The sequence below is a fragment of the Malus domestica genome, chromosome 15 (genome assembly GCF_042453785.1).
Source record: "Malus domestica chromosome 15, GDT2T_hap1".
Lineage (NCBI taxonomy): Eukaryota > Viridiplantae > Streptophyta > Magnoliopsida > Rosales > Rosaceae > Malus > Malus domestica.
In genome coordinates this window covers 19,127,296-19,153,213 of record NC_091675.1, presented here as the reverse complement: position 1 = coordinate 19,153,213, position 25,918 = coordinate 19,127,296, and the positions used below count along the sequence as shown (strand labels likewise).

The 25,918-nt window shown below is 36.1% G+C and overlaps 2 protein-coding genes across 46 annotated transcripts; both read right to left on the bottom strand.

Annotated features, from left to right (window-relative positions):
• Positions 1–12,793: 12,793 nt before the first annotated feature.
• Positions 12,794–13,585, bottom strand: LOC103401025 (uncharacterized). Its single transcript, XM_070812755.1, has one exon. The coding sequence runs from the start codon at positions 13,583–13,585 to the stop codon at positions 12,794–12,796; it is 792 nt and encodes a 263-aa protein (XP_070668856.1).
• A 1,446-nt stretch (positions 13,586–15,031) lies between these two features.
• Positions 15,032–25,282, bottom strand: LOC139187439 (glutamate dehydrogenase 1-like). Of its 45 annotated transcripts, none has more exons than XM_070813429.1 (14): positions 24,721–25,259; positions 24,513–24,604; positions 24,323–24,425; positions 24,093–24,247; positions 23,921–24,011; positions 23,645–23,821; positions 23,401–23,514; positions 23,061–23,282; positions 22,827–22,901; positions 21,424–21,469; positions 19,301–19,357; positions 17,044–17,089; positions 16,050–16,137; positions 15,032–15,397 (listed from the first exon to the last, which is right to left on the bottom strand). In XM_070813429.1, the coding sequence occupies exons 6-10, from the start codon at positions 23,750–23,752 to the stop codon at positions 21,461–21,463; spliced, it is 528 nt and encodes a 175-aa protein (XP_070669530.1). In that variant the 5' UTR covers positions 23,753–23,821; positions 23,921–24,011; positions 24,093–24,247; positions 24,323–24,425; positions 24,513–24,604; positions 24,721–25,259; the 3' UTR covers positions 15,032–15,397; positions 16,050–16,137; positions 17,044–17,089; positions 19,301–19,357; positions 21,424–21,460. The 45 variants fall into 45 exon arrangements, with proteins under 45 accessions (XP_070669530.1, XP_070669540.1, XP_070669514.1 ...); XM_070813439.1 differs by having other exon boundaries at positions 23,921–24,025; positions 24,513–24,573; positions 24,721–25,230; XM_070813413.1 differs by having other exon boundaries at positions 16,050–16,142; positions 22,750–22,901; positions 24,513–24,573; positions 24,721–25,230.
• Positions 25,283–25,918: the final 636 nt, after the last annotated feature.

Here is a 25,918-nt window from a genome sequence, read left to right as displayed (position 1 = left end):
TTGGGATTTGCCCATGTAGTACTTTCAGGGTAGTCTTTAATACCAATTCAGTGGATGTGTGTAGGCGCGGTGCTGCATCTTTACCATGATCAACAATAAATGAGATGTCCTGTCTAAATACAATGAGCTAAGTACAACGAAGCACAAAGCTGAACTTAGATATGGAATTTCGGATTCCATAACCTCTTCAAGGGTCTCATTTGCATATAACGTATGGACGATCATAGGTATACTCAAAGGTAACACATTCGGGGTGTAGTTTGACTGGTAGACCAAAATACCGTCAGAACAATGCTTGAACTTCAAGTCAAAGCATAAACGAGTTTTCCCAAGATCCTTCATCTCAAATTCTATCTTCAGGTGCGAGGTAGTTTTCTCAAGCTCTTCCGGAGTCTTAGTGAGATTCGTGTCAACGACATAAACTGTAACTCTAGCAATTTAGAATAAGACTTCATAGTTTAACAAGCAATGACATAATTCATCTCTAACTGATCAAATAATCACGTAGACGGGTATACCACATCCATGGGATTGTAGTGAACGCCTCAAAACAAGTTAAGAGGGTGCTCCGTGATTTTAGAACTATTTGAACTAGTCCATGTAATTCTTCGAGAACTTACATGTAAATCTCCGTATCTATATCCCCATGGAGAAACACTAACCACATTTCATAATGATGCTATCAATCACAGGACGTTTGAGAGAAACCTTACACCGTAAAGCGTGCATCATATCGCACTATATCATTCATCTCATAACGCTTCCTTTCCCACTTGTAACACAACAGGGTTATCTTGGGCAATATAGGGACAATAGGTCCAATACACACTTTGGTAAGGAATTTGACTTGGATTGTAACTTTAGTTGTCCAATCAGTTCTACGTTGTCACTTAATCAACGGAACACGGTTCGATATCATCGCTTTTCATTTATGTCGGTAGCTACCATATAAGTGAAAACATCATCAATGATAATCTCATTTCAATTCCATTTAGCTAATCCAAACTAGTATATTGGACCAAGAACTTTAAGTCTCGGGAAAAATCCAGATTAATCTCATAAGATGGAAATGATTTGAGATAACAATCAAGTGTAGATTCATTTTGTGCCATGCCTTCCTCTTCTAGGAAAGTGAATCTTACGAACAGAGTGATCTGTCGTGCTCCAGGCCAAGACAGATTGATTGGTTATCCACCGGTGTACCGGATCGTCCAACAGGGGCGGCACACCCTCCAGGGATGTTGACTCGACGTCCGTTTAGTACGTTTATCCTTGCAGGCATGTTTGCAGTTGGTATATGATCTCGTCACTTTAGCTAGATCAGAGGAATACGTCTGGAGCAACATTCTGAAATCTAGAATTCATCGCACTTGCTTATCACACTTATGCGATATGGGGATCGAGATTAGACATAATGGGCAACGTCCACGCAAATTCGCGCAATTATCCAGGAACGTTGACGTTCTTATCTCCCTCTAACGGCGGGAAGATTGTCTCATTAAAGTGACAACCTGCAAATGAGTGGTAGAGAGATTGCATGCAAGGGCTCGAAGAAAGCTAGTGTGAAGCAGAATCATGATCGACAAAAGATACACATCCTTCGTTGAGGACACATATTGGTACGGCGCAACTTAGCACATGGAATGCTTACCCAAATGCGTAAATACGAAAATCGTCAGGCTCGTACCCAGTAACCAACTGTAACGTCATATAGGTTGGGTGGCAATGGGCCTCAAGGCAGACCAACATAACTGGGTACAAGGATTTCATAGCCCTAGGCAGAAACTGAAAACTTGGTTGTTTACCGAAATTCGGGCGATCTTTTAAATTGCACTTTATGATCACTAGGCGAGGCTCTTTGGGGTGAACATGGGAATTCAATGTTCAATTAGAAACCCAAAATACATGCAATACTTTATCGAAAACCATCGATATAAACTCTCTGGCATTATCCGATCTCTTGAACCTTAAGGGATAAGTAGGGTAGTGAACCCTTAATCGGCCATGAGGTTTAGCAGTAATGTTTGTGGACAAACATGTGACCAGTTTGTTGATTCATCAACCAAAACCATAAGTATTTATATGGTCCGTAATATGGTTGGATTAGTCCACATATATTCTCTTGAATTCACTGTGAAAAGATAGTTGTGTCGTATCTTTGCCAAGAATGATATAGAAAATCAATTTCCCTAATGAGCATGCTTGGCAAAGTGTGCTTGTAGGCACAAGATCCTTACTTCAGGTAAGGAGATGCGTTGTAGCATTATTGTGTGAAAAGGTCATGCCAAAGCAAGTAAACTGCTCAATCACCAGGCTCCAGGCCGGCCACATGTGGTGTATTCCTAGTTGGGAGACAACCCATTGGCCCCAAATCAAAGCTTCAGGCTCATTTTTGGAGGTGGTGCAAATATATTTCAATCTATTTTCTGCAATGATTTCATTTATGATCATTGTCATCTCGAATATCCTTAAAAACTCAACGTTAAGGAGAATTTAAGGTCCCTTAAATGGTGATTCAGTACCATTCATACAACGAGGAGTGTGCCAATGCTCTTAATTAGGTTGATAGACCTAAAGTCATTGTTAGAGATGTGATTTAGGTGTAAAGTTAGTGTGCGTAGTACGCATTCATCCAGACAACTAACTTTCCCACATTCCTACATAATCACGTGTTTAATTAAATCGATCACATGTATTAAGAAACATGATTCAATTAACTCATATTCGAGGACAATATCAATAAGATTATCCATAAGTAAAACATACACCAAACTTGAATCCAGGAACATGGAAAAATGTTAATGGTTTACTAAGGGGATTCGACCAACAAGGCCATCCATGTCAAAATTCTACTTTTCCAACGATGTTTGGTGGAGCAAAATTAATTTCACATATTGACTATTAGAATGGTACTCCTCAACAACATTGGTAGGGGCACGAACAGGTGCATAACCAATGATCTATTCCATTGAGGCGGAAGTAAATTCTCCAGGGTTGAGGTTTAGGAATATTATCCCTTATTCTTGAAGTTTTAGGTCTTAGGTGCCAAGGATAACGCTTCGGGTATGATGCCACACCTTAACAGGCCTTGATTCTACCATATGTTTGTGGTAGTAATCAGATCCGAGAATTTGGTAACTTTCGCTTTTTACACTACTGCTTCAGGGGTGAGTTTGAAACATGAAAGAACGAGAAAAGTATTCTCTAATCAAAATTCGATCGGATTTATAAACTTCATAATTGTACCCATTCATGGATGTAATCATGGTGTGCTTTAAGTAATGTCTTTCATGATTGGACAGTTTGTAGAAGTGAGCCAAAGAGCCATGGAATCCTCGTTTAGGAGGTATTTTCTTTGGTAATGCTTCAGGCATAAGTCTTCGAATGAAGATCATGGTAGAGGCTTATTCAGCTCTTTCTTGCCATTGTTGGCTTTAATGGTGTCTCAGCTTCTTGATAGTCAAGTGGAGATTCATGTCTTGTACCCACATATAAAATGGTTTCTATTAGAAACGTCCAAATAAAGGAAATCGAACTTGTGACGGTTCGAAAATCCACATAATTAGAGGGAACAAGATTGTGATTGGTGTTATAGGAATGAATCATCCATAAGCATCAAATTTAGAACATTCAAGTTCTAAGACATGGTTTTCATGAAAAAACGTCGGGTTTTCGTGGGTGTATTGTTTTATGAAAACTTCGGGTTTCGAAGGCACTAAATTTGAAACTACGGGTTCAATTTAGTTTATGAACGTTTAGTTCATAAAAGAGAGGTTTCTGCAAGAACACATAATGCAATATACAACTAAGTGTAGTGGATTTGAGTTTCTTCAGGAACTCAAGTGTGAGTACTTTGGGACTACGAAAGTATGTCAACAGTTTAAAGTATAAAAATAAATTATTGAATCGTTAATGTCCAAAAGTGATCTTCAAGTCAATAATTTTGGATTCATTATCAGATTAATGGATTGTAGGTCACTTTTAATTAATTCAATAAATCGGGCCATACAAGGTCGATTGTAGAAGCAAAAATAATAACATTCGGGTTAAAATTATTTAGAATGCCAAAAATTAGCATTGGGTTCGAAAAATCATAGCCCAAACATAGTGGGCATGCGAGCTGTGAGTAGGCAAGGCCCTATAAGGTTTATTGGGCTCGGGTTGGCTACACAGAATAGGCCAAAATCATGGCTGCAAACCACAAGTCTTAATTGGAAAGCCCAACCGTGAAGGCTGGCGTGTTGGGCTTGGGTAGGCTCACGCGACAAAGCCCAAAAAAGGGCACGCAGGCATGTGCGCCAAAAACCCAACTACATGCCGGTTGTGGTTTTGGGTTTAGGGAAGAAGCCTAGCCACTTGGGCTGGCTTTTGGTTTTGCAGGTTGGGGCTAAGACAAAGCCCAGCAAGCATGAAAGCTTGCTGGCGTGGGCCGTGGTAGGTAAGTAGTCCAGCTAGCAAACAAGTTGCTGCAGACGGGCTGGGGCTTCAGGCCCGTGACAGTGGCAAGCCCAGCATGACTTCAGGCATGCGGGTTGTGGGTCAGGTTTTGGACTAGGGCTTCAGGCTCGTGTGATTGTCATCCTAGGCCGAGGCCGGGACGAGTTCTTAGGGAAGGTAGCAAACCTAGAGGGCTGCACAAGGTCCAAATCGATGCCCCAGTGTCTGTCGCACGGTGGTGTCGTGGTGGTGCCACAAAAAAATTACCCAATTTTGTTGTTTTTTTTTATTTTCGAACCTATGGTTGAAAAACCCTATTTGCTTCTCATTTATTTCGATTCTTTGACTCACATATTCCACATAGCAAAAAAATTGCGTAATGCATGAAACAAATATATATATATATATATTGACAAATATATGAACATATACAATAAATATATCGGAAGGAAAATATAAACATAGGGGGTTCATGCATCATGGGGAATGTTTTCATCCTTCAAGGTCGTTTCAAATATCCAATAAATATATTGGAAGGAAAATATAAACATAGGGGGGGTTCATGCATCATGGGGAATGTTTTCATGTTTCAAGGTCGTTTCAAATATTTTACTTTATTTTAAGCGTACCTGATTGGCAGAAAACAACAAAAGCCTTTGAATTTGTAAAAGATCATTCTTAGAAAGCCGGAATTGCATATCCAATGCGTTGTATCACGTTCAACACAGAAAAATTAAATTGAATCAATAGCATGTAGATCAATTCAAAATAATAAATTAATTAATCATAAAAAGGATGATTAAAACGTAATACTCCCCTGATTGAAGATCAAACTCTCTTTAGCATAGCGTCAAGAGCGTGCTGATAACATATTGTAAGCATAATTTACTGAACATTTATGGAGGCCATAGAGAAAGAGAGAAAGGTGCGGCAAGGGAGAAGAAGAGAGATATGTGTAATTGTGGGTGTGTGCTATTTCACCCATTGTGGCTTTATTTATAGTAGTAGGGAAGTTTAATTCCTTAGCCTTTAGGATTACAACTCTTAATAGGTAATCTACTCCTAATAGGAATATAAGAGATATTCCAAGATATACTAGGATTTACACAATCACATTCCTAATCTAATAGGACTGCAACAGAAACACTATTGTTGTAAAAATAGGTAATTTTTTTATGTAAAATTGTAGATACATTATTGTCATAGTAGGTAAATTAGTTTTGCTAAAACTAAACAATACGTAAATTATTTTTTAAGATACATTAGTGTTGTAAAAATTAAATAATATGTACATTATTACTCCACAAATTTGATATTATAGATAAATTATGGTATAAATTTATAGTTGGCAAAAAAAAATTATAGGTACATTATTTTATTGATAATATATTTTATAAGATAGACTATTTCACTAAAAAAATATATTTAAATTGAAAAATGTTGTTAAGATTAAGAAAACTTGCCAAATTAATTCCTATATCAAATTAGAAGCAAATTTTGTGGAGTGAGAGAAACAGGAATCAACCAAATTAATTACAAAACGTAGAAATCCTGAATTCTCATATAACATACAATGCATTTAGAATATTAGTGCCTTTTGTATTTTTTTATTTATTTATGTAAAATCATTAATCCTCCTTAAAATCTGCATATGTTAATTAATTGTGCACATTAAACATGCAAAAAGGAGTATTTTAGGCATTCGAAAATTTTAAAATGTATAAAGTCAAACATAATTAATTAAATTTGCTTATGTGGAGTCTAGTTATTGGATTTTATTCGAGTAAAAAGATTATGTAGAGTTTTGTATGAAAGAAATTGAATTTGAGATGTTAAAGTCATATTTTCAGTATTAAAAAAATGTATTATATATTCTTGCGTCCAATATTCTCTGCGTATTGGCAGAATATTTATAGTATATCAGTATATCATCATGCATAATATGAAGTCATGGGGAGGTCCACGTCGTCCAAAAAATTCAAGGTTATAATTTTGCCGCCCCTAGGTCCAATTAGATGGCATGCCACAAGGTTTAATAGTCATGCAGACGATGATATGATGTGGTGCGGCTCAGCGTTGACCCCGTTAGCTTGGCAACCATGGAAATGTTAGCTACAGGACACCCTACGTTTAATGGTGTGGAATAAGTAAAAGATGATAGCTACCTTCTTCATTCTTTTAAATAAGAGAAGGCAAATGGCACTGACTTCGGTGGCAACTATCAAATGCCACCCTGCAACAATAGACGTCCATTGTCCTCTGTAGAGCTCTTTGTTGCGACGAACACCACCATTTCTCTATCGGTGTACAAAGGAATAGTTGAAGTATCATATATTCAATCTTTTTGTTTATTTATTATTTAAAAGGGAGCCGTTGAGCACTCATTCCATTGTCTAATCCTATTATTAATGTCACATGCTTGGATAAAATTTAACCTTTTAGCAATCAAGTCCTTCAAGAGACAAACTTGCAATCAAGCCCTCCATTTCCATAATATACTTCCATCTTCCATAGCTAGTGTTCTTGAAAGATAATAGCACATCAATCATTCTGAGTTGAAATAATAAAAACTAATACTAATTAAACTCTACCTCCATAAGAACTTTATATCATAATAAATCACTTATTGTTAAATCATCTTCTGCACTTCTTTCGTTCTGTCAAATAATTTACTAAACGCTTTTACACTGCATTTTACAACATTTTTAATATACAATTTATCAAACCACAACATAAACTATTTATTAACAAACATAACAATCCCAAACTGTCCTAATTTCAGTCATCTTTTCTCCTTGCCAAAGATGAAAACCCAAATTAATTAGCCATGAGCAAGAGCAGCATCAATTCATGAGTTGCACAAGGACTGACCATGTCCACACAAAAAATTAAAAGCTTAGCAGATTTTCTAGGCAAACATGATTACCGATTCTATTTTGATTAGCCGACGTCCTCTCAATAATGTTTGCATTTTTCTTTTCATGCTATAGCATAGTGGATTATCTCTTGTTTCCATTCACATAGGGTTTCTTGAGTCAGCAAGAATCAAAGAGTTTTTATTATATATAGGTGGCTAAACCTATGTCTACCAAATATAGTCCTCAATCTTTCAAATTTATAGGATAAATCATGTTAGGTTGTTTTTTTGGGGGTCGGGGCTGTGTTTGGGTTTGACAATATTGTTACATCCAATCACTTTGAGCCAAATTTCATTTTGATCAATATTTGTGAAGTTTGGTACATTGATTGTGGTATTTCGTTGGTTTAATTTTTTTTAATTTTTTTTATATTAATTGAGAGGAGGATTCAAATTCGAAAAATATTCAGATAGTCAGGTATCGCATGACCAAGAGCTAACTGCCTCCATAGGTTGATTAATAAAAGGGCATGCACATTTTCGTCCTTAGGTAAAATGAGTCATAAATTTTTACTAAAAAGAGCTAACTAGCTCTCTAGGTTGATTAATGAAAGGTCATGCACATTTTCAACCTTAGATAAAATGAGTTATAAGGTTTTACTAAACCGGGTAATGTTAGATTTTATTTTTTCGCCCTTTTTGGTTTGGTACATTATTATGTTTGTACCGAGGACCTGAATCAGAATTTAATTTAACATCAAAGTTGAATAAAGAAAGTCATTTTATTTAAGGATGACAAGGTTTTACAGAGAGAGAGAGAGAGAGAGAGAGAGAGAGAGAGAGAGAGAGAGAGAGAGAGAGAGAGAGAGAGAGAGAGAGAGAGAGAGAGAGAGAGAGAGAGAGAGAGAGAGAGAGAGAGAGAGAGAGAGAGAGAGAGAGAGATCAAATGTAATTCTTCAGTATATTATTTTTCTTAGAGAGTAAGCAATCTTACAAGATATTTATAGAGAACACAAGATTATAACTAATCTAACTACCTAGCTAATCTTATGCCAAGTGTCACAATCTCATACTCATACATAATATCTCTATCATCCCCCCTCAAACTCATGCTTGGATGATCCTAGCATGAGATTGTTACAATGTGTGTGAAACAATTGAGCACTTAACCCCTTAGTTAAAATGTCTGCAAATTGTTCCTTGGAAGATACAAACTGAACATGAAGCTGATTCTTAGCAACGCGTTGGCGAACAAAGTGAACATCAACTTCGATGTGCTTGGTTCGTTGATGTTGAACTGGATTGAAAGATAAAGCAATGACCAACATATTATCACAGAACAATACGGGAATAGAAGATATTGTAATTTGCATAAAACTCAGGAGTTGCTTAATCCAATCAAGTTCTGCAGCCGTGGAAGACAAGGCCCTATATTCTGCCTCTATGGATGATTTGGAGACAGTTTGTTGCTTCTTAGAAGACCAATAAATGGGATTACTACCTAGGTAAATAACTAACCCAATTGTGCATCGCCTATCATTGGGATCCTCTGCCCAATCAGCATCACTAAAAGCTTTATTATCTAAAGCAGAACTGGAATAAGACAATCCATATGTCATGGTACCTTTAAGATACCTAAGAATCCTTTTTACTGCAGTATAGTGTGAAACCATAGGGCACTACATAAACTGACACACATGATGAACGGAGAAGGCAATATCGGGTCTGGTAAAGGTTAAGTATTGCAGAGCATCCACAACACTCCTATAACATGTAGGATTAGTATACGGTTCACCATCATCTTTGAGGAACCGATGATAAGGCAAACAAGGTGTATCACATGGCTTAGAGTCAACCATTTATGTTTTAACCAACAGATCATTGACATACTTTTGCTATGAAAGAAACAACCCAGTTGCAATGCGAGAGATTTGAAATCCCAAAAAATAATGCAAATGACCGAGGTCTTTGATATCAAACTCAGAAGTCAAGGACTGAATAACCTGTTGAATAGCCAAAGAGTCATTGCCAATGATGATAATATCATCCACATAGAACAACAAAATAACCAATGCGAAACCAACAGTCTTCACAAACAATGAAGAATCCGAATACATAGTGGTGAACCCCAACTGAGGAAGAAATGTAGTGAATCACTCATTCCAGGCTCGGGGAGCTTGTTTCAAACCATAGAGAGATTTATGGAGTTTGCAGACCAAATTAAGATAGGGAGAGTCTTCAAAACCTGGAGGTTACACCATATAGACTTCATCTTGCAAAATGCCATGTAAAAAGGCATTTTTGACATCCAACTACCTGAGAGACCAATTGAAATGAGCAGCTAAGGCCAACATTATCCTCACTGTGGTGGGTTTAACAACAAGACTGAAAGTCTCATTATAATCAATCCCAGGTTCTTGACTAAACCCTTTAGCTACCAACCGAGCCTTATGTCAAGCTATAGTACCATCAGAATGTTTCTTAATCTTGAACACCCATTTACAACCAACCAAATTCTTGTTGGAAGGCAAAGACACCAAGCTCCAAGTCTTCTGAGTATGAAGGGTATCAATCTCTTCTTTCATAGCATTCAACCAAACTGGACATTTAAGAGCGGACCTGTGAGAAGTAGGTTCAACCAGAAAAGGATCTGTGGTATTAGATGATTGTAAAGCAGAGAAAAATGCCTTCCGTTTGATGATCCCACTTTTACTCCTTGTTTGCATAAAATGTAGGTTCATAGGTGGAACTGACAATACCACTTGAAGAGTCTTAGGACAATAGATAGGTGCCACAGGGATCTCAAGGCTGTTATTTTTTGCAGCAGTAATGGACTGAGATAGAACAGGTAAATTGGAACTAGATGAGGGTGACAATGAAGATGGTATGGAATGCATGGAAGATGAATGAGACTCTATGACATGTGGAGAAGAATGAGATGGTGTAGAAACAGATGAAACAACCACGTTGTTTGATGTAACAACGGGAAGTGGGAAAGACACAGAGGATGTGGGCAATGAAACACTATCACTGTGTGAAGGAACCGGTTTCGATGCTGTCAATAAGTCTGTAAAAGGAAACTCTTGTTCACAGAAAAATACATGCCTTGATACATATATTCGCTGTCTAGCCACCTCATAACACATAAAGCCTTTGAACTTGGAAGCATACCCTAAAAAGACACACTTAGTAGTTTTGGGTTGTAATTTGGTGCTATTGTAAGGTTTAAGAAGAGGATAACAAGCACACCCAAAAATTTTCAAGTGAGAAAGAACTGGAACACTCCCATATAGTAACTCAAAAAGAAACTTATTTGATAGTAAAGGAGTAGGCATTCTATTTATAAGATAAGTGGCTGTTTGACAAGCAAAGCTCCAGAAAGGAGAAGGAATCTTAGCATTTCGAAGCAAAGTAATGGTGGTTTCAATGATATGCCTATGTTTTCTCTCAGCCAAACCATTTTGTTCCGGGGTATATGGACATGATTTTTGATGTGAAATGCCTTTTTCAACTAGAAAAAACTGAAATTTGTTACTACAATACTCTCCTCCCCCATCACTTTGGAAAATCTTCACAGTAGCAGAAAACTGATTCAACACATAGGCATAAAAACAATAAATGTGGCACAAAGATCTGATTTATTTATGAGTGGAAATATCCACGTGTATCTAGTACATTCATCGATAAAGGTAACATAATACCGATATCCATCAACTGATGTACAAGGTGCAGGACCCCAAAGGTCACTATGCACCACCTGAAAAAGGAATGACAGACTTATTGACAGTTTTGTGAAATGGCAGCTTACAAAATTTACCTTATAAACAACTTTGACACACAATAGGGACAAAATCTTTGGCACATGTAATGTTTGACTTATGCAACATCAAAGAAACAATGGAATTAGAGGGATGACCCAATCGACTATGCCATATAGTAGAGTTGACAAGTTGTCCAAGAAAAGCTTTAGCTTGTAACTTTGGCTGAGGTACACCAAGAGTGGTAGTAGCTAAGGAATGAATGGGATAAAGTCCATTTCTGCATAGCCCTCGGAAGAGGATCCTTCCTGTGGCTTTGTCCTGTATCTAGAAGCAAAAAGCATCGAAGATAGGATAGCAGTTGTTATCTAGGCAGATTTTGTGAACAGAAAGTAAATTCTGTGATAGTTTAGGAACATATAACACAGAATTTAACTTGATAAGCTGCACAGAAGTGTTAAACACAGTACTACCAATATGGGATACTTTCAAACCTTCACCATTAGTTGTTTGAATTGTTTCATTGAATGGATACGGTGAAGCCAATGACAAGTTGATGAATCAGAATCAACAGAAGATGATGAATTTGACAGATCCACACCAGAGGGACCAGATGGAGATACACATCGAGGAGGACATGGGATGGAGCCATCAACAAATCCCATGATACCATTACTTTCGAGTAATAATTGCATTTGAAATTGCCAATTTAGGTAATTGGAATCATCAAGTTTAATATTCACCGAAGTAGGAAGCGATGGAATAAGTGCAGTAATTGGAGACTGGAGCAATTGCAATTGACTAGCAGTAACCATGATGCAAGAAATCAAGGCACAAAATCTTGTAGAAAGAAAGATACCTCTCAGCGGCGAAATCACAAACACCTGGAGTGCAGGAACACAAAAGACAATGAGAAGAGAGTTCCGATCAGAAATTGCAGAGCGTCGAAACCCTAGAAACTTGAAGAAGAAGAAAATTGAGAAGAACACATCACAATTCAGCTGTGGCACTGCAATGCTTCAATTATCAAAGACAATAGCGGAAATTGATTAAGGATCGAAGAGGCGGTAGCCCTGGTGGCGAGTGATACCATGTTAAGCTAGAAAGAAGAATAGAGGTTTTACAGAAAGAGAAGCTTTAGAGAGAGAGAGAGAGAGAGAGAGAGAGATCGAATGTAATTCTTCAGTATATCATTTTTCTTAGAGAGTAAGCAATCTTACAAGATATTTATAGAGAACACAAGATTATAACTAATCTAACTACCTAGCTAATCTTATGCCAAGTGTCACAATCTCTTACTCATACATAATATCTCTATCAGTAATGAAGTTCAATTTTTATCTAATAAGTCACAATACCTACATAATTCCTTTATCACAAACCAAAAAAATTATTTGGATTCAGCAATTAACTTTAATTTGCTTGTAAATTGAAAGTGTTAGAATCCAAAATCTACGATATTCATAGAGAACATATTTAGTGAAAATCTTCTAAAAAACAAAATAAGTTGAGAAGAATAATTAATATTATGAATTGAATTCTATAATTTTGGAATAATTGTACAAAATGGTTTTTGGACGTGGTACAATCCTGTAACTGTCGGTGCCATGACTGACTTTACAGATAACTTATAGAGCTCAAGGTGTAAGGACATTAAGTAGGGACACTCTATGTTGCAATAGGCAACTGAAGAATCTTTCCAATCCAGCCTCAAGGTTGGATATGCTGCAATCCAATGTGTCTAGTCTCTCCACTGAACCACCTGCACATCAATCTTGGCATCACTCTTTCTGATGTTTCCATGGAGTGAGCAAAGAGCATCATCAACACTTCCCACTTCATTGTAAACCTTTTGGGCTTTTTCTGCTGCTGCAAATTTCGCCGCCATTAATTTCGACACCAATGACCATTTGCTACCCGTTGTGCTAGCCACCGGTGTGGATAGAAACACGAAGAGGGATTGAAATACAGAAATTGTTACATCACTTAACTCTTTTAACAATTTAAGTACTATTAATACATTGTAGTCACAATCCAAGAGATGGAAGGACCCAAGATTTGTTTGCATTTTCTTCAAATCTCTGAGGGTCTTTGCAATGCTCTTCTTCGCCTTTTTTCGGAAGCAAATGTAGGAATGAACGCTGGTTTCGATGCTTGAATCTCCGGTCCTCCTGCAGAATGCGGATTGGATGTTCTGGACATTTTCCTTCATTGTCAAGAGAATGTCTCTTGCACTACCACATGAGTCTAGCAACCCAATTGACCCATCAAGTGCTTCTTCCACAAGTGCTTTGCACTGTTGGTGGCGAAGTGCTTGTTGGGTCACTGGAGAGAGAACAAGTTCCTCAATGCAATAGTACAAATCTGCTAGACCAGACAAGCCCACCAGAAGATCCTCATTCACTAGAGAACATGAAAATTTCGAAGTCTTTAACTTGTTTAAATCTGACTCAATTTTTTGGGATTTAGGGTTTAGCCTAGATGGTAGGCTAATAGACCTCACAGGCACTATGGATGCAAATGAAACAGCCATTTGCATTTGTAAAAAGTCTCTAATATTTTACACAAATTGGATACAAACCCTGTATTGGAAAACCTCAAACTCTCAAAATCTCTATATATAACGAATTTCACTTCGGTGCTATGAGTTTTGGATAACCTTGATTCACAGGACTACAATAAAAGCAATAATCAAAACCAATTCAAGTCATTCAATGCTTATAGTATTTAATGTTAAGTAGTATGAAAAAAATTTCTATAATATAATATCAAATTATGAGATTGAATTTATGTCCTCTTTTGGTGACAACCCAGTACTGCCTGCATGTGATTGTTACGTGGGTCGCCCTGCAAGAAGATCCTGCATCAAATTTGGCTAACAAGGCACAAATTCTATTTCTTTTCTTTTTTCTCAGTTTATGAATTTAGGTCTGATTTCTTTTTGGGGGTTTGGACCCTCAATCTGCAAACAGCAATGTACAGGCCATGTGAGGCGTATGCCTCCTTGCCTCCCCCAATCATTTACCAGCCCATTCGCTCTCCTTTAATTTTATGGTATATGAGATACAAGTCATGTGATGTATCATTTCACGTGTTATAATAAAGATGAACGACATGGTTGATATGTCACATTTCTAGGTTCACGTGTTATAATTTAAGTAAAATAATAATGTCATGTGACCGTGTTTCAAATCCACCGCACAATCCGCAATCAGAACTCAATCATATATATTCGTTTGGATGGATTGTTTGAGAAACATGAAAGGCTGGCAAGTGCTTTGCTGGTCATTTGAGAGACACCGGCGGAGCCACATTGAGGGCTACCTTGGGCCGTAGCCCAGGTAGCTTTCAATAAAAAAAATATTTTACATGTAATTTTTAGTGATTTTTTAATGTAGCCAACCATATATTTAGTCATTAATTTGAAATTTCTCGGTTTAATTATATAATACAGTTTACAAACCATTTTTTCTCTCACATCTTTTTTCTCATCGCTTCTTGTACATGTACAAGTTTGAATTTGTTTGAATAATGAAAGTTTTTTACTCACGTTATGAAAATTTTCTTAAGCTAGCTGATACTGTAAAAAAATATAGTATCAAGTTTCTTTGTTTATAAAGATTTAAATCTTTAAGCTAGCCCACCTGATGAAAATTTTCTAACTCTACCATTGTTGAGAGAAACAGAAAGTAGGTATCAGTAGGTTAAAATTCAAAAGAAAACAACAACACTGAGACAAGATTTAAGCAAATAATTAAATAATGATTATTGGCTGGCTATGGTAATAATGATTGTAATTAGGTAGGTTCTTCTCACCAAAATGGTCTGGTCCATCTAATCAAATAATCACTGGATTTCCTTAATATTTTGTGCACCATATACACCCAATTTTTAATTCACAGACAATGAAACATTTTGACACTTTTTTTAATTCACCTGTTATTCTGAAACCAAAGCAATTATAGTAAACACTAGAAAATAAGCCCGCGCTATGCTGCGGGAAATCAGTGTACTAATCGTAATTGGATGAATAAGAAACATTTATCTAAATAAATTCAACATAATAATGAATGACAAAGGGATATATAAGGTGAGTAGAGAGTGTGCACAACCAATTTGTTTCAGTTTAGGCCCTTACCATAAACACGCAAACCGAACCTTGTTTTTTTTTATTTTCACTGAGTTCTTTGTACTGGGTCCTGGGGCAGTATCAAAATATTTCACTATCGTTCCTTCATTCTTTTCATCGTTTCGAGCCTTAATCAGTTCCCTTAAATTTTTTTACCAAATCACCTTCTAGAATTTGTTGTTCGCTTCGATCAATCTCTTTCACCATTTTATGAACCTTGAATAACAAATTAAATGCAACGTTAATATTTATGTATTTAGAAAGAAAAATGTGTTTAGCTTGTAGATCTTAAAATAACTGTGTCAACAAATTTTAAAACTCAAATATAGAAGCTATGAGTTTTTTGGAAATAACTTAGGTTTGTTCGGAGAGCATAATTATTAACAGCACTTATTAATGTACTTTGGGAGGGATGAGATGGTTGACTCTTTAGGAAAACCTAACGAAAACACCAACCACACCAACCACACCATCCAAGCAAAGTAACTAACATGTGAAGAATGGTTTGGAAATTGAAAACGCAACAAAGAAAGAAAGCAATTGACAAAAAAAAAAAATATAAAATGACTAACAACATTCGACTAAGAATTAGGAACAGCTAGTTAAAGAAAAATCACAGATGACACCAATGCACCTTTGAACAATAATAGAATGGTTGAGACCAAGTTAAAACCAACAAAAACAAAGAAACTAATGAACTTGTGAAGTATCAAAAGATTACAGAGATAACCAAGAATGAGAAACAAAGCAGGTAGCAAACGAATGACATAAGCTGATAAAACCAAACAATCGACTGAAACATGATAAATTTGCATTAACTCAAACGGAAAGCACAGGGAAACAATGTATATTAGTTTAGGTGACATACCAAAGCCTTGATTCAAATGCAATAGGTGCGGATTCCTAGATAAAGGCAGCAAGAAGAGCAGATCACAACGTTGCAATAAAACCTTGATCTAAACTACAACAAATCAGTGAGATTGAGAGTTAGAATTCGAAGCGCAAACAAATGGATACAGGAATAGTAACACAATTTGTGACAGTGCAATGGACTCTAACTGGGACAGTTCAATGGACTTAATGTACGACAAATTTATATTTAACGAAAGAAAAGCTGCTAACAACGGGAATGCATCTTCTGTCACCATATTAATTTAAAGGCCTAAAGTAAGGATGAGGTATCGCAGGTGGTTCTTAATTAGTACAGGGGTTAAGAGTGTGAGAACGTTGGTTTTAGAAGGAATAGGCTAAATAGAGTAAATAATGGTTTACTGTGGAGTACGTTTAGTGAAAATCAGTGAGATGTTCATTTTTGGAAGAGGATGGTTTTGAGTTAGAATAGAACATTTGGACTGCATTTCACAACCAGCATTTATGGTTCTATGAAAATAAGTATAAACTAAGTTGGAATGACAACAGCAAACAGCAAAAAAAATGAAGGAATGCAGAACTAAGGATTGTCAAGTGGCTCAACATTTAACAACCACCATTCATGGTTCTATAAAAATGGGTATATACTAAGTTGGAATCACTACAGCAAATAGCAAAAGAAAAACAGAGAATGCAACATTTTCTCATATTTTCGAATCAATTATAAACCCTGAAACCGTTACGCCTAGACCTTTTATTCACACCTCAGTCGTTGTTGTATCCCTACATCTATGAATCCAATTTCATTCAAGAAACAATGCAGAGGAGAAAATCGAAAAAGAAGTATGTCCCCATGATTAGTTTTCTCGTCTATTCTTCACAAACTAATCACATATCTAAAATCTAAGTACAAAAGCTTTGCAAAGGTAATAAAAAAATGGTGTATAACTAATTAGGCTTTGAACATATAATCAGTGTGCAGAATTATATACCTAAAGAAGGCAATGAAGCGTATTGTTCCTCCCAGAATCAGGGTTCCTGAAATTTCCAAAGAATGTAAATCCGTTAGGAAATCCGAGAAATTGGAGGATCAAATCTCATTAAATTTGAGTTAAATGAGTTAACGTACACGAATTAAATGAGAGAGTAAACAGATTTCAAATCTATGAAATGTAATGGTTGAAATCCAACCAAACCTAATCCTTAAACCTATTTTCTCGGATACCCCATACTAAAGAGAATGCATGTGAAGTTTAGTTTATAAAATTGCATGTTGTTTTCTCTCTTTGTACCGTTTAACAATTCACCAGTAAGATCATGTAAAAAATACTTATATTAGGAAATCTAATGGCGAACAATGTGAAACCGAAGATGGTTACATCCTTGGTCTTCCCAAATTTTCCTTAGAACTATAATGTTGTTTCAAGTTTTAAAAATTGATCACTGCAAGCAACAGAGCAGATAGTATTAAGATCGAAAATGCATTCCGGACACTGTAAAAGTAAAAAAAACTATGATGGTGGAACAGATTAAATTTGCAAAAGTGCAACAAACAAAGGGTAAATCTCATAAGGGTTTAATTGACGACCAGTCATTTATACTTGATAATGTTCTGAATTATCAGCCGGATAAAGCTGTTAAAATGTGTTTTGGAATCAGTCATCTGACAGCATGTTTATCCACGCTGTTGGGATCAAAATCTTGGATGTTGGGGTCAAAATTTTGTGTCCGCCTAAGGATATTTGAGGCTAAAAACTTAACTCTACTCAGTTTAGCTTCTAAGTTATTTTATTTTTCAGTCTTCAGATTTCAACTAAATATTTAACATTCCATAGTGTAGCTTCAACTTAAACTTTACCGTGAGAGCTTGTATACTGGATTTACTTCTTTAGCCCTTTGTATGCAATTTAAATTACATGACTCAAAATACAACCCAAATAGAACACAAATGGCCCATAGAAAAAAATGCGAAATATTTACCAATCACTATTCACAGTTTCTTCTGTCACACACTTTAGTTCAATCATACGTACCAGACCCCACCAAACCACATGCTAATTAAACTAATTAACAAAGTAAAACCATCTTTAGTCTTTAATATCCAAAGCCCGAAAAATGTTGCCCTCCCTTTGCAAACCAAATATAGAGAGCATATAACACATTTTCTATCAAAATATTATACAAATATGTACTGACTAAACCAAATTTCGAGAGGATTTAGCCAACGCTAGCCAAATGAATACACTTAGAACCATAATGTTGTTTGAATTTTAAAAAAGGAAAACTAATGAAAAGTCCAAAAAAACTTCTCTTTTAATGAAAAGTCATTTTTAAAGGTATAGTGAATAGTGTCAGCTAAAGGTAAAAAGGGGTTTTTCGTTAAAAATGAACAGTACCGGGAGTATTTTGTTAAAACTCCCGTTTTAAAAACTGTTAACTGATTGAAAAACCACACCATTTAAAGAACCAGTAGAGATCAGAATAAGTATGAAATACTACAAAGGTAAATGAACAGCCATTAATATAATTTGTTTTCTCAGCATGGCAACAACAATCATAAAAAGAAAAGGAGAAATTCTATGGGATAAATTTAAAGTCTATTTGAAATATTCAATATATATTTGTTTGTCAAACTCTGATAAAACTTCACACTCATGCTTTCCAAAAAGAAAAGAAAACGAAAAACTTAAATCATTGACAATTGCAAGCAATATAGCAACTATTATTAAGATCCAAAACGAATTGTGGAAAGTATGGGGACCAAACACTATTAGAAGTTGGAAAGATATGCCGATGCAGCAGTTTGAGAACACAGTTTGGGAAACTTTGGGTAGGAAATATGCTCTCAAGGAAAACCGACAATGGGAGTATGACTCTCAAATATGGTTTATGTTTAATTTACTAAATTACCATAATCGTTGTTGGTTTGTTTTCACTGATGGTCTACTTTGTATTCAAGTTCTTGTAAAGAAAATTGGTCTTTTAACATGCTCTTTTCTAAATTTTAAAAAGGATCGTAATTTTGTAAATAAATTCAATTCCCAAATTGAAATTGCAAAGAAAGTAGATCCGTTAGATGCTTATGCCTTTCTTGGTACAGATTCTCATATTGTGCTTAATTAGTATCACACATCATGATATTAAAGTTCTAATCATGTTAGACCTATGCCATGTAGCATATGCATTCAACTCAATACCTTAACATTACAGCCAAAATTAATTGATATTATCAAGAAGTTGAGACTTTACCAAAGCAGCAAAGTAGCGGTTGCAAAATTCAGTCAAAAGCTTTCACTTTGTTTTGATCTGCAAAATACCAAAAAGACATTTAAGATCGAGGAAAGAAAACACATTTGATTAAAGAATGCACTTAAGCCATTATCAAATTGTCAACCGAGCGAAATGTATAAACAACACACATTTACATAGCCAAACTCTATACTTTTTATCAGCGAAAAAAAAAACAGCAATTTACCTAACAATTAACATAAAATTACGTACTCAAATTGATTCGACAGTTTTTAAAGATTCAAAAAATGAACATACATTTTTTCGAATATCTAACTCATTGTGTCATCTGAATTCACTTGTATACATAAGCTACTAATGCAATCACTCTGCTACCACATGTGGTAAGCTATTAATAGCAGAGGAAAAAAAAATTACAGGACAAACTCGCAACCAAAATGAGTTAAGATCTGAAATAAGAGCATAACGATCAAACTATCCGATAAGAAACAATGAATCAAAGCGATTTTCTATCAAACAACTAAAGACCTAAATTGTAACGGCTATAGGGCAACCGGCACTTAAAAGAATAAACCATGCCAAAAGCACGGTATAAATGAACTAAATTACGAACTCGACAATAAAAAGCGTAAACGTTAAACAATTTAAAGGAAAAGAAAACAGCCCTTACTTCGGCTCTTGTTTCCTTCCCCTTTTCTTTTCCCAGATACTTCCTAGTGGGAAATATAAACCTTTAATTACGTGAAATGTCAGCCAAAAAATTGACAGGATTAGAGCAAAATAAAGCAACTAAAAGGTCTAACTTATGTGGTTGAGCACTATGGGTTAACAAATACCCATCTAACCACAAACCTTTTTCCCCCATCCAAATTTTAATGTTAACCAAGAGATATAAGACAAAATCGCAATAGAGAAAATAGGTGAATTAGATCATCAAACGTTGTATCAATAACTGAGATTGAATAGAATAGGGTGTCATTGTTGTGCTCAACTTGGACACCGGTATATACATGCTTTGACAGTTGGTACGTACATATTTCCAAAGATATAAGCAAGTTTATTGGAATACACATACACATACGCATACGCATACGCACACACATACGTATACATATATATATACATATATATATATATATATACACACGGTGGTTACTAAATAAGAAAACAATTCCATCGGTTTCGGTTTCAGATCTTATATGTATATATAAGCATTCGTTAATCTTCAGACATATGCAAAAGTTTTGATAATGTTAAACCAATGAGACCTTAAATAGATATTCCATAGATTGAACAATTACCATATCTACTTACAACATTAATGTCCATAAGCCAAATTATTCATATGTGAACATTTTTTTTTTTTTTTTGAAAAGAATTCATATGTGAACATGGGCATCTGTAAAGTTTGAAAAACATTGGCTTGTTCATGACTTACAATCAAATACTGCACGAAAGTAATAAGAAATGTAAATCTACACTAACAACATGCCTGAGTTCTCTTCTACACGAACCTCAATTAAATGACAGAAGTAATATTTAGCAAATAGTAATTGTACAGCTTCAGTCTTATGACAATGCAATCATGATGATCTCTAATTGAAGGTCTAATAGCCATGCATCTTTGCAAATATACAATTATAAACCATCAGAAAAGAACATGAAAGGTTGTTCAAACTTGAAACAGCAAAAAAAAAATCAAGGAATGCAGAACTAAGGATTGTCAAATGGCTCAACATTTAACAACCACCATTCATGGTTCTATAAAAATGGGTATATACTAAGTTGGAATCACTACAGCAAACAGCAAAAAAGAACAGAGAATGCAGCATTTTCTCTTATTTTCAAATCAATTCTAAACCCTGAAATCGTTACGCCTAGACCTTTTATTCACACCTCAGTCGTTGCTGTATCCCTACATCCATGAATCCAATTTCATTCAAGAAACAATGCAGAGGAGAAAATCGAAAAAGAAGTATGTCCCCATGATTAGTTTTCTCGTTTATTCTTCACAAACTAATCACATATTTAAATCTAAGTACAAAAGCTTTACAAAAGTAATAAAAAATTGGTGTACAATTAATTAGGCTTTGAACATGTAATCAGTGTGCATAATTGTATACCTAAAGATGGCAATGAAGCGTATTCTTCCTCCCATAATCAGGCTTCCTGAAATTTCAAAAGAAAGTAAATCCGTTAGGAAATCAGACAAATTGGAGGACCAAATCTCATTAAATTTGAGTTATATGAGCTAACGTACACCAATTAATGAGATAGTAAACAGATTTCAAATGTATGAAATGTAATGGTTGAAACAGAGCCACAGTGAAAAGGGGAGCAACAAAAATTGTTTAACCATCTTTCTAATAAAACAAACTCCAATTGTTTAACCATCTTCAATGAAAGGCCAACTTTAATTTTTCATTCCCCCAATTAAACCGCTAAACTCACAGAACCTGAGTTTTAAACCAACCTAAGCACATATTGAAACCATTATGCAAAAACAGCAAGCAATGCAAACCATTAAGCGTATATGCAATACCTACTTGCACATTATTATGAATGTCCATTGCGTGGTTTAGTTCAAATCCTCTAGCCTCATACACAACCCATAAGAGGCATTCGGAAACCAAACCCCCCCCCCTTTTGAAATTTAGCTCACTAACCCAATTGAATCAAAACAAATTCAATCAGGAAACAGAAAGTTAAGAACAACCTTAACTCACTAACCCATTGAATCAAAACAAATTAAGTTAGAGAAAAACTACAGTCCAAAATCATATATATACACATATATATATATATATATATATATTATCTAAATGTAAACCACTACTTAGCTAATTAACTGAGTATACCAAAGAATCAAATTAAACACAAATTCTTAAAGTTTGGCATCCCAATAATCAAATAAGGAAAAACAACAATGTGTGTACTGTGTGTGTGAGTGCTTGTGCTGCATAAGTGTGTGAGTGTATATTGTATTGCTGAGGAAAAACAACAAAATCTTCCAAGTGATAAAAGAAGGCATAAGCGTGTGAGTATATATTGTATGTGTTGTGTGTGTATAAGTACATGACAGTGTTTGTGTGACATTGCATGTGCGTGTACTGTGTATGCATATAAAATGTGTGTGTACTTTGTGTGGATAAGTGTGTGATGTGTCTGAGTGTATATTGTATGCGTATGCAGTCTGTGTGTGCATATAAAAAAAGGTAAGTGTATTCAGTGTGTATAAAAAGTTATAGTAGGGCTGCATATACCAAAATCCAAACATCATCCTCTCTCTCTCTCTCTCTCTCTCTCTCTCTCTCTCTCTCTCAAACAGTTCCGCTCAGTTTCTAACTCACTGAAATGCAAAGGAAAACTGAATCTACATGCAGTAGCTAAAGGTTCATCCATATTCATTTTTTACACCTTAATTCACACAACCTGAGTTTCAAACCAACCTAAGCACAGATTCAAACCATTATGCAACAACAGCAACCAATGCAAACCATTAAGCACATTTCCATGATTTACTTACAATAGGTTTTCCAGTCACTACTGCAGGTGAGTAGCCATGAAACTTTGAGTATTCGTCTAGTATCCATGCCATGGTCTGTTTAACCATAAAAAAAAACCGAAAAGATCGAGAAGAGAAAACTGTTAAAATACAGTTCAAAGTTTTTCGGACATTCAAGCTGATCTACTTGATAACCAAATTCTGTTGTAATCAAATCTCTTGAACAAAATTAATGGAAAATGTGGCGTGCTCAACCTGTGGACCTATCCCAATATCTGGTGCTGGAACATCGGTGTGGATTCCGATAAGATCGTGCATCTTTTGTGTGAAAACTCTGGTGAGTTGCTCTAGTTTGGAAAGACTCAACTCCCCTGGATTACATCCTATACCCCCTTTGGCACCCCCGTATGGGATGTTGGCTACCGCCGTCTTCCATGTCATCAGCTGCGCCAAAGCATTCACCTCATCTGGATCAACCTACATTTTCCATAAAGGATCGATAACAATTAAAGACAATTTCACGGTAGCGAGTCTTGATATATGACAACCATTCACATTTGTCGTAGAAGTGGAACTTAACAAAGTATGCATATACCCCTGGGTGATATCTGATTCCTCCCTTCATAGGGCCTCTAGCATTGTCATGTTGAACCCTGAAGCCAACAAATGAAGCCAAACTGCCATCGTCTTTTGGCATAGTACACTCAACCTGCACCAAAGTATATAGTTCAAAAGCAACGAAAGGAGAAAACTCAATAACCACATTAGTTTTAAGGTCTGAAATCTACCTATAATTAAGAGTAAGGGATATACAAAAGGGAGATTATATGCAAAATTACCTTGATTTCCCTAAATGGTATAAGTAAACTTTTCTCAAGCTTGAAGTCCAATCCCAAAAGCCAAGCAGCAAACTTAAAGTTTCTGTTCGTTGCCACTAATGCATTCATCTTTGCTCCTTCTTCAAGTGTCTGCCTCAGAAGCTAAAACCAGCTACTTATCACCTTCAATATCGGATTCTGCAAAAGAACAAACCACATGCATGAGGATTTATACAGTTCTTTGCTTTACCTAAGGTTACTGGACCAGAAATAAAAAACGAAATCAGAGTGCTTTACCTTGTGAGGTTTGATTTGTAGAGGACTGGAGGCTGGAGCTGGGTTTGGTATTGGCTTGAGGCAGTGGGAGAGGAGTCGAAGGGGCAATAATCTGAAATTATAGTTCTAGAAATCAAAATATATTAAGAAAAAATACAAATAATTTGTGAAGCAGAGCAAAAGTGGGATTTACCTCGATGCTATGTAGAGAGTTTGGAAGATGTCTTCCTTGTACTGGTCCGTGCGACCAATTTGATAAGAAGTACTCTGAATCTCGTCAAACCCAGACGGACTTATATCAAACGTGTGCAGCAAAGCGAGAATAGTTTGAATTGATAAAAGATCTGTCTGTGTGAAAAAAATGAAATAACACATGAGAAGCATTAGCTTGAAAACGGAAAAAAGGGGCATATATGTATATACCTGTTCCTCAACTTCATCTGATGGGCAAAGCTCATCAGGCAAACCTTCTAAAGCCTGACCGAGTCTTTCATGAACCGCATGAAATCCAACCATGATTGCCTCGCTTTCATGAAGCGCAACAACAAATAAATTAATAATTCACGGTTTCGAATTTGAACATCTATTAATTTTCAAAGGGAAAAAGGCTAACCAGATCAATTTTGCTCCCTGGACAAAACACCCACAACCCACGTTTAAAAGGATAAAAAACCCTCCACAAATCAGATACCAGAAATAAGATTTCTTAAAATACGAAAAAATTTGGGATCAAAACACAACAATATTGAAGAAAAACAAACAATTCGAGAAAAACAGTGAGAATAAGGCACGAATCAGAGAAAGAAGTGAGATTTAATTACCTCTTGAACGCTAGAGAAATTGGGTGCAGGATGAGGGGGCGAGAAGATCGTGAAGCAGAGATTGAAAAGATGAGGAAACAGGGATCGAAGGGATCACGAAGCAGAGATGGAAGAGATTGATGCGGACTGTAGGACGCATGATCGAAGTCGCCAACCCGTTGCAAAGCAGCTGAGAATGTTTTAGGTTTCTAGCGTTTTCGGAAGACCCAAAGACTACACACACCCATGCTTTCCGCTATGTATCTCTCCCTGTCCATCTCTCTCTAAAATGGGAGAAAATCCTATATCCTGGCAGAGCACCTACCTAAATATCTCTCACACTCAGTCCAAACCCGTAGCTCCCATCTCTCTCTAATCTGTCAGGCCCTGTGTCTCCCTCCTCTGTAGTCGCTCTGTCCCCCTCTCTCCGCTCACCACAGGCACACCCAGCTGTCTTCGAGTAAAAAATAGGAGCGATCTTCTCTCTCCAATTTGTCAGCCGTGATGTCCCCCCCTCTCTCTCGCCGAGTCAAAAGCTGAAATGCAGCGAACGGCTGAAGATAGGTCCTCAAGCCTGAGTGGCAATTTTGTAAATTAAGAGAAAGCTGGTTAAAAGCATCTGAGTGGCAATCTTGTAAATAAACTGAAATGTGGTTCAAAACACTGTTCATTTGTACAGTGCAATTGAAAAGCCTTCTTTAGACTAAAGTAATTTTTGGGTTAAGAGGGGCGGCAGGCTGTTGGCAATTAGTGTCACAAAAGAGCCTAAACCTCAGGAGTTAAAAATGCCCCATGTAGTTTTTGATCACATGTTTGGCATAACCTTGTTGGCAGGACGCAAACCTAGCAAACCCTAAATCAAAGACAAAGAGTAATGCTACACTCTTTGTTGCATTTTTTAGGGCACCCTTTTCTGCCTTTGCCTAATTGTGCATAATTTTGTTCACTGAATAAACAACATCATAAGTAAATGTGCATTATGTTAATTGGCCAAACTAATTCGTCTCTCTCTTGCAACTTAGAGTGGTTTAAAATCTCGTCCTGTACAAAGTAAAATATTAAAAAAAAGCCCAGTTGGATATGTGGAGACCATGTTTTCACCCAAATCCCGATTGTTACACACTAATTTCTTGGTTTGATGGCGAGTACGCTTCATGTAGTTGTATTTCTCGTGATTTAAGCTTGTAGGTTGTTTTACGTTTTGGTAGTTTTGCGGTGT

What these genes read in the sequence shown, in the direction of transcription:
- LOC103401025 (XM_070812755.1), bottom strand. Translation starts at nt 13,585, where the DNA reads ATGGCTGTTTCATTTGCATCCATAGTGCCTGTGAGGTCTATTAGCCTA.
- LOC139187439 (XM_070813413.1), bottom strand. Translation starts at nt 23,752, where the DNA reads ATGAATGCATTAGTGGCAACGAACAGAAACTTTAAGTTTGCTGCTTGG. An exon ending in GAATCAGATATCACCCAGGG is followed by an intron (nt 23,283 to 23,400) that starts GTATATGCATAC and finishes TGGAAAATGTAG; the next exon opens with GTTGATCCAGATGAGGTGAA. An exon ending in ATATTGGGATAGGTCCACAG is followed by an intron (nt 22,902 to 23,060) that starts GTTGAGCACGCC and finishes ATGGTTAAACAG; the next exon opens with ACCATGGCATGGATACTAGA.